Here is an 11828-nt window from a genome sequence, read left to right on the forward strand (position 1 = left end):
TTGGGGGAGGCAGATTAGGGGCTAATAAATATTATGTAGGTGTCGGCGGTGTTAGGGGCAGCAGATTAGGGGTACATAAGTATAACGTAGCTGGCGGCGGTGTGCGGTCGGCAGATTAGGGGTTAAAAAAATTTAATCGAGTGGCGGCGATGTGGGGGAGCCTCGGTTTAGGGGTGCATAGGTAGTTTATGGGTTTAGTATACTTTAGAGCACAGTAGTTAAGAGCTTTATGAACCGGCGTTAGCCCAGAAAGCTCTTAACTCCTGACTTTTTTCTGCGGCTGGAGTCTTGTCGTTAGATTTCTAACGCTCACTTCAGCCAAGACTCTAAATACCAGCGTTAGAAAGATCCCATTGAAAAGATGGGATACGCAATTGGCGTAGGGGGATCTGTGGTATGGAAAAGTCGCGGCTGCAAAGTGAGCGTTAGACCCTTTAACCTCTTAAGAACATATGACGGAATTTTTCCGTCATAAAACAATTGAGCAAACTGAAGGCTGTGTCCTTAAAGGGTTAATGACTGACTCCAAATACCAGCGGGCGGTAAAAACCAGTGTTAGGAGCCTCTAACGCTGGTTTTGACGGCTACCGCCAAACTCTAAATCTAGGCGTATGTGTTCAATCTCCAAGCAGTCAGCTTCAGAGAGACTAAGTTCGGATGGGGGAAGGGACCCTGGAGAAGAAGATCCTTCCTCAGAGGCAATCTCCACAGGGGAAATGACATCTTCACTAGGTCCGCAAACCAAGTTCTGCGAGGCCATGCTGGAGCTATTAAAATCACTGAAGCCTGCTCCTGTTTGAAATGAGCTATCACTAGAGGAAGGAGGGCAACTGGAGGAAACAGATAAACTAGACCGAAAGCCAATGGCACTGCCAGGGCATCTACCAGAGCTGCTTGAGGAGCTCTTGATCATGTTCTGTATTTTGGAAGCTTGGCGTTTAGATGAGATACCATCAGATCCAGCTCCCCATTTGAGGGTTAACATCGAGAAAACTTCCGGATGGAGAGCCCATTCCCCTGGATGAAACACCTGCCTGCTTAGATAATCTACTTCCCAGTTGTCCACCCCTGGGATATAAATGGCAAAGAGATGACAATTGTGAAACTCCGAGTTCCTCCTTGGTGGTTGATATACGCCACAGAAGTGATGTTGTCGGATTGAAATCTGATAAACTGGACCAAACTCAGTTGAGGCCAAGCTGTTAGAGCATTGAGAATTGCTCTCAATTCTAGGTTATTTATAGGGAGGGCAGACGACTCCTAAGTCCAAATCACCAGAGCTCTTAGGGACCCCCAAACTGCTCCTAAGCCTAACAGGCTAGCATCCATTGTCACAATCTCCCAAGAAGGTCTCAGGAAACAAGTCCCCTGAGACAAATGGTCTTGGGAGATCCACCAAGACAGAGAAATCCTTGTCTGAGAATCTAAAGCTATCCTCTGAGAGAGATCCGAGAGGTCTCCGTTACATAGATTGAGCATACATAACTGTAGAGCTCTCAGATAGAAGTGAGCAAACGGAATAATGTCCATGGATGCCACCATGACACCAATTACTTCCATGCATACAGCCACTGATTGACCAACAGAGGACTGAAGAGAACGACAGGCCTCCAGAAGCTTGAGTTTTCTGACCTCCGTCAAAAAAATCTTCTTAGATACTGAGTCTATGATTGTCCCCAGGAAACATACCCTGGTACTTGGCACCAAGGAACTTTTCCCTAGATTTACCTTCCACCCGTGAGAGGGGAGAATAGCTAACAGGGAATCTGTATGGGATCTTGCTAAATGAAAAGATGGAGCCTGGACCAATATATCATCCAGGTAAGGAGCCACTGCAATCCCTAGAGATCTGGGCACAGTCAAAAAAGAGCACCTAGAACCTTTGTAAAGATTTGAGGAGCAGTCGCAAGGCCGAAAGGCAGGGCTACAAATTGAAAATGTTGATACAAAAAAGCGAACCTCAGGAATTTTAAATGTTCCCTGTGAATAGGCACATGAATATATGCATCCTTTAGGTCTATGGTGGTCATAAACTGACTCTCCTGAATTAGAGGGAGAATAGAACGAATAGTCTCCATTTTGATGGACGGGACTTTGAGAAACTTGTTGAGAGACTTGGTCTAGAATGGGTCGAAAAGTTCCCTTAATCCTTGGGAACCACAAAAAGATTTGAATAAAATCCCTGACCCTGTTCTGCTAGAGGAACTGGGATAATCACTCCCAGAGAGGACAAATCCCTTACGCAACCTAAGAAGGTCTCTCTTTTTACCTGGTTAGCAGATAAGCTTGATAAGAGGAATCTGGTCCTGGGGGACAAGATTTGAATCCTATCCTGTATCCCTGGGAGACTACATCCACTGCCCAAGGATCTGGAACATTGTGAATCCAAGCATGCTGAAAGAAGAAAAGCCTGCCCCTACCTGAATTAGAACTGTATCGGGGGAAGCCCCTTCATACTGACTTAGCATCAGCGGAAGGCTTTCTGGATTGCTTACCCTTGTTCCAGGGATGGCTAGCTCTCCAAGAAGTCTTGGCTTGCTCAGCTTAGAATATGAGGAATATCTCTGCCCCTTGAAGTTATGAAAGGAATGAAAATTAGAAGTCTGACAACCCTTGGGTCTATTCTTCTTATCCTGTGGTAAAAAGACTCCCTTTCCACCAGTAGCCGTGGAAATGATCTCTGCCAGACCAGGACCAAAAAAAGAGACAGAAGCTTGGATTTGGAAGACCAAGACTTTAACCAAAGGGCTCTGCGGGCTAGTATCGCAAAACTAGAAATCTTGGCTCCCAGCATAACAACTTGCATACTGGCATCACAGATAAAAGTATTAGCCAGCTTTAGAGCCTTGATCCTATACTTGATTTCCTCTATAGTAGTCTCCTCTGAAATTAGATCAGACAATGAGTCACACCAATAAGAGGCTGCACTAGCAAGTGTCGCAATACTAGCAATTGGTTTCCATTGCAAACCCTGATGAAGAAACATTAGTATCATCATCATCATCTGCTGGCCCCTCTTGTAATGCTGGTTCCGGATTCTCCTGTTGTGCAAAGAGTCCCTATGTATGTGCCTCAGTTCCTCTCACCTATGCCCAAGTATAGGTGTTACTTGCTCCTGGGTGGTATTGCTACTGTATGCTGGCTTGATATTCTGTTGCTGAACTCTGCTTGTCTGACCACTCTGCCTGTTAACCCCTAACTGCTGGATTGATATAATGTTGCTGAACTCTGCTTGTCTGACCACTCTGCCTGTTAACCCTAAACTGCTGGATTGATATACCATTTCTGAACCCTGCTTGTCTAACCATTCTATTGGTTTACCCCTGAACTGCTATACTGCCGGATTTCCTTCCTATTGCCGCTAAGGACTGCCCTGACTTCTGTGAGTACTGCTTACCTCATTTTATTAACTTTCTCTGCTCTGGGATATTTCCCATCACTCCACTTGACGCCGGGATAAGAAGACTACTGACCAAGTTTGGTTTGATAGAGGAATATCCCACGAGCATTACATTATACTTGGGCCATGGATCCAAATGAGGTTGCAAGAGCAGTCTATCTTCAGGGACAGATGCTGGGAACCCAAAGAACGCTACTCCTGTTGTTGCGCAGCCAATCCCAGCAGCCAGTTCTGCATCCTCTTCCCCTGCTTCTTGAAACATACCCCGGATACCTTTGCCTCACAAGTACGATGGAACTACTGACTGTTTTCTTAACCAGTGCAGGCTGCACTTTCGCAATGATCCTCACACCTTCCAGCCTCATCAGTCAAATGTTACCTTTATCATTTCTTTATTGAAAGATAAGGCCCTGGCCTGGGTCTCCCCCCATTTGGAACAGAGCGCTCAACTCCTGAACGATGCTGATGCTTTCATTACTGCATTATCTTCTGTGTTTGGGACTTCTGGTAGCGCTTCTGCTGCAGAATACTCTCTCAGATATCAGCCAGAGCAATAGGATTGTGGCACAATATGCCATCGAGTTTCGAACCTTGGCACTTCAGTTGGGACAGCAGTGCACTCAAGGCGGCCTTTAGGAGAGGTTTGCATGAACGCATCAAGGACAAACTTACTTATGATGTTCCTTCTTCCCTGGATGGATTTATATCACTTTGTATCAGTCTAGATTCTCACTTCCAGGAGAGACAAGCTGAGAGAGACAGGACTCGTAGAATCCTTCCCTCTCGTCCTCTTACTCGTCCGGTCTCTAGATCCTCTGTAGAGGAACCCATGGATCTCTCCTCCCTCAAGCCCTCTGAATCAGAAAGACAGAGAAGGAGATTGAGATTTTGTTTCTATTGTGGTTCTAACTCACACCAGCTTAAGAACTGTGATATTCTGCTGTGAAAAGCCAATGCTTAGAGGATAATATTGGGGTACCTCTAAGCATGGTCACTACTAAATTCCCTCACTCCTCTCGGATCCTGGTACCCATTACCCTGACCTTCCTCTAGAATTCTGTCCACACTCAAGCCTTTATTGATTCAGGCAGCTGGAAATTTTCTTGATCATGGTTTTATGATTCAGGCAGGCTTGCCTCTTTTGCAGAAAAAACAATGTCTCAAGATAACTACTCTGGATGGCACTCACCTTGGATCAGGTTTAATCCATTTTGAATCAACACCCCTAACCTTAACTGTGGGAGTCCTTCATACCGAACAGTTGCAGTTCGATGTCATTCATTCTCCAGCACAACCTGTCATCCTTGGTCTTCCTTGGCTTCGTATACACAATCCACAGTTCGACTGGGCTGAGGGACAGTTGTGCTCCTGGGGTACATCCAGCTTCTACTCCTGCCGTGCTAAGGTTACTCCTCTGATCCGCATCCCCATAGTCAGTCTACAGACCCCTTCAAGCCTTCCCTCAGTATATGCAGATTTCTCAGATATGTTTGAAAAGAAAGCAGCTGATGTGCTGCCACCCCACCATCCTTATGACTGTAAAATTGACCACTTTCCTGGAGCCCCACTTCCTATAGGGAGGATTTATGCACTCTCCAAAGCTGAAACCAAGTCCATGGAGGACTATATTCAAGAAAACCTAGCTGAAGGTTTTATTCACCCTTCCTCTTCTCCTGCCAGGGCTGGCTTCTTTTTTTGTCAGTAAGAAGGATGGTGGGCTCAGACCCTGTATTGACTACAGAGCCCTAAACAACATCACTATCAAGATTTGCTATCCCATTCCTTCGATTACTGAACTCTACGATTCACTTCAGAATGCTCGCTACTTCACCAAGCTGGACCTACGTGAGGTGTACAATCTTATTCGGATCTTCCCAGGGCATGAATGGAAGACTGGCTTCAACACGAGATCAGGGCATTACGAATACCTTGTAATGCCCTTTGAGCTGTATAATGCCCCTGCAGTCAACGATGTCTTCCGTGACCTCCTCAATCGCACTGTCATCGTCTACCTGGATGATATCCTTATTTTCTCTTCTACCCTAGAGGAGCATCATGAACACGTGAGACAAGTACTTCTCCGCCTCAGAGTCAATTCTCAGGTAGCCAAACTGGAGAAATGTGAGTCCAATCAAGTCCAGATTCAGTTCCTTTGTTATGTCATCACATAGGAGGGTTTTGCCATAGATCCTTCTAAACTCACAGAAGTTCTGGAATGACCTCAACCAACTTCATTAAAGGAACTACAGAGATTCTTGGGGTTCTCCAATTATTACCGCAGATTTATAAAGAACTTTTCTTAGATAGTTGCTCCACTCACTGAGTTGACTAAACGGAACAAAGACTGCAAAAATTGGCCTACTGAAGCCATGAATGCCTTCTGTCTTCTGAAAAAAAGCCTTTTGTTCTGCTCCTGTGCTCTGCCATCCTGATCGTGACCTACAGTTCACTTTAGAGGTTAACACCTCTGAGATTGGAGCTGGAGAAGTCTTAACCCAAAGGGATCCTTCAACTTCCAAGTTGCACCCTGTAGCCTTTTTTCTAAACTCCTGCAGAGAGGAATTATGATGTGGGTAATCGTGAAATCAAGAGGAGAGTTCTCCTGGCTAAGGTAGATATAGCACCCTATACTCTAGGAACAGTGAGCCACAGATCTTGTATTGCATCAGCCACAGGAAACATCTTTTTAAACAGAGGAAATGGGTTAAAAGGAACACCCGGCTTCTCCTACTCCTGATATTTAATGTCAGACATGCGATCTGGAAAGTAAAAACCTTCACAGATTTAGGTTTGACATTAAAAACTCTATTCAGTTTACTAGCCATTTTAGGAGCCTCTGCAACAGTTTCAGAATCATACAAAGTAGCTAAAACCTCCTTCAAAAGTAAATGGAGATGCTCCAGTTTAAATCTAAAATTAACCTCCTCAGAATCTTTTGTACTAGGAACTGCAGATTCTGAATCAGAGATCTCGCCCTCAGATGCTGCAGAGGAGTGATCCTCGTTAGATAACTGAGAAAGACTTGGCGGAATCAAAACCCAAAGAAATGTTCTTAGATTTCCTCTTCCTTTTACCAGAACTAGGTAAAGCACTTAGGGCTGCAGAAACTGCAGAAGTCAACTGCAAAGCAAAATTCTTTAGGCAAACAAACACTCCCAGAGACTGACTGAGAGGAACCACAGGGCACTGCATGTGAATATGTCAAAGACTGGGACATGTTAAAGGAAGGCTAAAACAACCCCTGAACAGCATTATTCTGAGAAAAAGAAGGCTCAGATAAGGAATATTTCTCCTTAGATAATAAAAACTTATTAAGGTAAGGTGAAGAAAATTTCACAGGAGGTGGGCATCTGCACAATAAAGACATTTATCAAATGGCAGAGAAAGCTTCAGATCGGCATCCATAGTAAAAATAAAATAGCCCTTTATTTCCCTTATACTCTAATTTCAATATAAAAAATTAGAATAAAATTCTAAGCTAGATAAATAATTATTAAAACCGGCACCTCTACACCCCAGCCATGCCTGAGAGACTCACCCAACCGGTAACCAGGAATCCAATCCACACCAACAGATAAATCCGGTTCAAACTGCAGATCCTAAAAGGCTGCAAACATCAGAAAGAAGCGACAGGAAGGAAAAACGATCTAATGCTAGAAAATCCGGTCTGTCTCCTTGAAAATCCGGCTTCCAAACAGCCGGCTAGAAACAAACTGTTCAGCACTCAGGAAGTAACAGAGCGGTCACATGATCGCAAATTCAAAAGTAAGGTGCGGTCCAACAACTTTCTTAAAGAGATATTACCCAAACTAAATAAAAGGTAAACTTGTGCAAACAAATCCCCACAGACAAAATCAAACAAGCCTTAAAATGACAGAACAGTGCCCTGAAGTCTGCTGCCCAATAAATCCCCAACCTTTAAAAGAGATTTTCAGTCCAATAAGGATCCACCTTGTTCTCTAAGTATCCCTTTTTCCCCTTCAAAACAAGGAACTCCTAAGTGCTGCATCCTTCTCATCTAGAAGGTAAAAACACTAACCTGTGGATCCACTGTAGGGCAGGTACAGCAAACAGGTGTGACAGAATCCTCACTGACATAGACCAGTAGATAAAGAAAAAACAGAGTAAACCAACCCTGGTTTTCTATATAGGGGTAGCAAAAATGTTGGAAGGTAAGCAAAGACTACATTGCCATCTTCCAATTGCTAAAAGCCACCATTACTCTTACTAAAGACAATTACATAGACACAGCATAACCCCAATCCTTGCTTGCAGGGAAAAGTACCCATTAAAGGATTAACAACTTGATTTCTTCAGACACCTTCTACGCACATCACCTATAATGTTATACAGGCAAAGAATGACTGGGGATTGTGAGTAGTGGGAGGATACATGAAGCTTTTGCTGGGGTGTTCTTTGCCTCCACCTTGTGGCCAGAAGTTGAATTCCCACTAGTAATTGCATGGATTTGTGGACTCTCCCTGCCACTGGAAAGAAAAACACATTTTCAGGGATACTATGTTAGTCTGGTTTAAATTACTCAAATATTTAAATTTGACATTTAAGATCTTGTCTTCTCTTCCACTACAAGTTAACCATAACTTTATTCCTGGAATAGAATCAGACGTTTTTAAAATATGGGTGCTAAAGGACATAACTACGTCTCATTTAATTAAGTTCAATAAATTAAATCTTTTTCTGAATTACAAAATCCATTTCACATTCCAAATATACATAGGTCTATTTTCAAGCAAGGCATTATTGCTGGTTTCTTCTTCAGAATCAAGACCTACATGTTTCACATAATTCTATAAGATGGGTAAACATTCAGTTTATTTCTCCTATAAACTTATGCTCTCAATATCTTAAGTGTCTTAATAAACCGTCTGTCAAATGGGATTCTGCTCTAGGAGTGCTTTGGAAGTTGATTTGTTGCATTGTTTTTATGTGTGTTCGAAGGTTAGAACATTCTGGGCCAAACAATTTTTCTTATTTCCTGATTCAGCTCAGAGTTCTAAAGAACGGGAGTCAAAAATGTATTAATTTGGTGATATTAGTAGGCCAAAGTCTGATTATAAAAGGTTGGAAATAAAAAAACAAACACTATTTCAAATCTCTAGTAAATTGTTAGACCTCAAGATACTATTAACAGCATGATGTTAAAATTAATTTTGAAAAAACAAAATTTATGCTTATCTGATACATTTCTTTCTTTCTTGACACAGTGAGTCAACGGATCATCAATTACTGTTGGGAATATCACTCCTGGCCAGCAGGAGGAGGCAAAGAGCACCACAGCAAAGCTGTTAAGTATCACTTCCCTTCCCACAACCCCCAGTCATTCGACCGAAGGAAAAGGAGAGAAAGGAAATAACACAAGGTGCAGAGGTGCCTGAGGTTTATATAAAAAAACTGTTTGAAAAACAGGGAGGGCCGTGGACTCACCGTGTCAAGAAAGAAAGAAATGTATCAGGTAAGCATAAATTTTGTTTTCTTTCTAATGACACAGTGAGTCCACGGATCATCAATTACTGTTGGGAATCAATACCCAAGCTAGAGGACACAAATGATAAGGGAGGGCAAGACAGGTAACCTAAACAGAAGGCACCACTGCTTGCAAATCCTTTCTTCAAAAGAAAAAACTCAGCCGAGGCAAAAGTATACAACTTTGAAAAATTCGGAAAAAAAGCAGAGAAGACCAAGTTGCAGTCTTGCAAATTTGTTCCACAAAAATCATCAAGCTTGAAAATTGATGATCTGTGGACTCACTGTGTCATTAGAAAGAAATACAATTGTTTCTTGAACAATAGGGCGAGTTTATCAATTGTCAAGAAATGTTGGTTTAAAGGCAGATTTTATCTCCTTTTTTGTTGTCTTCTAAGGTTTAATACCAATGAAATTGGGAAGATTCCAAAATGATGTAAACTTTAAGAGATCGGGTTGCAGAGAAATCATGCATTTGAGAGTTTCAGTTCATTAGAACTTTTATTAACTTGTGTACTGAGCTTGCAAATAAACTTTACCGCTAAAAACATTTCTTTTCTTTTTCCTAATGAACACGAACATACCGGAAGGTTCAAAAAGAATATTCCCAGACAAATATCTTACTCTTTTCACATATATGCTTTACTAAGAAATCTAATAACTTAATGACAATTTTTATTTTGTGCAAATGAAAGCAGTCCTAAAGCTATAGTGGGAAAGCTGGGATCCAGTATATAAAATAGGTCACCTCTGGATTACCTTGGGACAGATTATATTTGCTCATTAACATGCTTTTATTCTGTGCATTCATGACACCCCACACATTATTACTGTCCCCGATATTGAGGTAATAAGGAGAGGACTATAATATTGCACCTCTTTATGAGACTGACAGATGCTCTATGAGTGAACACGCCCCTAGGCAGATACAACATTTACTTGTCCTACACTGTATATAAAGCAAATTACATTTTTTGGCTTGTTTTCTATAAAAGGCATTTTAAAGGAACATTAAACAACTGGATACAACTACTTTACTTTGGTTACATTTCAGACACCATTATTTTTCATCTTGTGCCTACAGCTCTCTTCAGAGCTGTTCTCTTTTTTAACATCTTTACAAGTGCTGGTTAATGAAACTCTGCATCTTCACACGGGGCGCCGCCATCTTGGATTAGACAAAAACAGATCTGTGATATTGTTGCCTGCTTGACAAGTATTTCTGCGCACTTCAGTTTAGAGTGCACAATACAGAGCAGAAGCTATATATTTTTGCACCAAGCTTCAGCTATTAAAAAGCCATGTAAGGGCACTGCTTCTATCACAGAATGTAACAACACGCTTGCTACAAGATGGCGGCATTTAGTGCAAAGATGCAGAGCTTCTGTAATGGGTTAACTAAGAGAAAAGATTTAAACAAAGCTGCAAGTACAGAAGGAAAATCAAAAGCTTGTTGAGTAGTAGCTATTCTGCCATAGTAGTACCCAGGAATTTAAATGTCCCTTTAAATCAGCTTGCAAAAACACTTAAAGGGATATTAACCCCATTTTTCTTTCACGATTTAGATAGATCAGCAATTTTAAAGGCACAGTCAATACCAGATTTGTTGTTGTTTATAAAGATAGATAATCCCTTTATTACCCATTCCCCAAGTTTTGCATAACCAACACTCGTTACCTCTGTGATTACCTTGTATCTAACCCTCTTCTGACAGCCCCCTGATCACATGGCATTTTATTTATTATCTATTGACTTTCATTTTAGCCAATTAGTGCAGTGTCTGCCACAAGCCACTGACGTGATCACAATGTGTTCTATATGGCTGACATGAACTAGCTCTCCCCTGTTGTTAAAAGCAAATAAAAAAGTATGTGAAAAGAGGTGGCCTTCAAGGGCATAGAAATAATTATATGATCTTTCCTAGGTTTAGCTTTCAACTAAGAATACCAACAGAACAAAGCAAAATTGGTGGCGACATGCCGTATTTGAAATATGAAAGTTTTTTTGGACATGACTGTCCCTTTAAGCAACTTTTTAAATTACTCCTAATATCAGTTTATCTTTGATCTCTTGCTAACTTTATTTGAGAAGCAGGAATGTAAGCTTAGGAGGTGGCTAATTGTAACCACCAATCAGCAAGAGCTACCCAGGGTGCTGAACCAAAAATGGGCTGGCAAAAGCTCACATTCCTGTTTATCTAAATAAATATACAAAGAGAACAAAGACAAATTTATAATAGGAGCAAATTAGAAAATTGCTTAAAATTTCTGCTCTATCTGCATCATGAAAGAAAACATTTGGGTTTGATATCCCTTTAATACATCTTACCATAAACATAAGTGCTTAAAGGGGATGCACATTTGTTTGTGTTTCAATTTAAAGAAAAAAAAAGTTCTTTGTATAGTTCCCATTTACTTACATCAACATCACTTTCTGCGACTCTGACAGGCTTTGACGCACGATCCTTTAGCGTCTCCCTTCCAGTTACCTAAAATTGTAAGAAAATAAGAGATTTATCTTTTGTTGTAACAAAACCCACTAAAGCTGTACCACATGTGTGTGGAAGAATGGCGACCTCTGCTTCGGGGAGATGCTAAGCATTTGGCACATGCAAGCAACATCTAAATAACTTATATTTGTAAAAAACAAGAGTATTTGCCATTTTGAACATTTCTATATATAGATGAATTTTAAAGCCGGCATATTGAAATGTTCAACAGCAATATATAAATAAATACACACAAACAACTGTGCAGAAGTTTTGGGCAGATGTGAAAAAATGCTGTACAGAATACTTTCAAAAATAGAAATGTTAGTAATTTATTTTTCTCAGTTACCAAAATGCAAAGTGAGTGAGCAGAAGAAAAATCTAAATGAAATCAATATATGGGGGCCCATTTATCAAGCTCCAGATGGAGATTGAGGGCCCGTGTTTCTGGCGAGC

General features: G+C 41.3%; 1 protein-coding gene across 4 annotated transcripts in view; it reads right to left on the reverse strand.

The window, feature by feature from the left end:
- The window catches only part of PLEKHA7 (pleckstrin homology domain containing A7), a 918161-nt gene that overhangs the window by 171852 nt on the left and 734481 nt on the right, over window positions 1–11828 (reverse strand). For all 4 annotated transcript variants that reach the window (XM_053720631.1, XM_053720632.1, XM_053720630.1 and 1 more), the window contains one exon: window positions 11304–11372. In XM_053720631.1, the coding sequence (XP_053576606.1) occupies window positions 11304–11372 (69 nt within the window). The remainder of the gene's footprint in view (window positions 1–11303; window positions 11373–11828) is intronic.

The sequence above is a fragment of the Bombina bombina genome, chromosome 7 (genome assembly GCF_027579735.1).
Source record: "Bombina bombina isolate aBomBom1 chromosome 7, aBomBom1.pri, whole genome shotgun sequence".
NCBI classification, from domain to species: domain Eukaryota; kingdom Metazoa; phylum Chordata; class Amphibia; order Anura; family Bombinatoridae; genus Bombina; species Bombina bombina.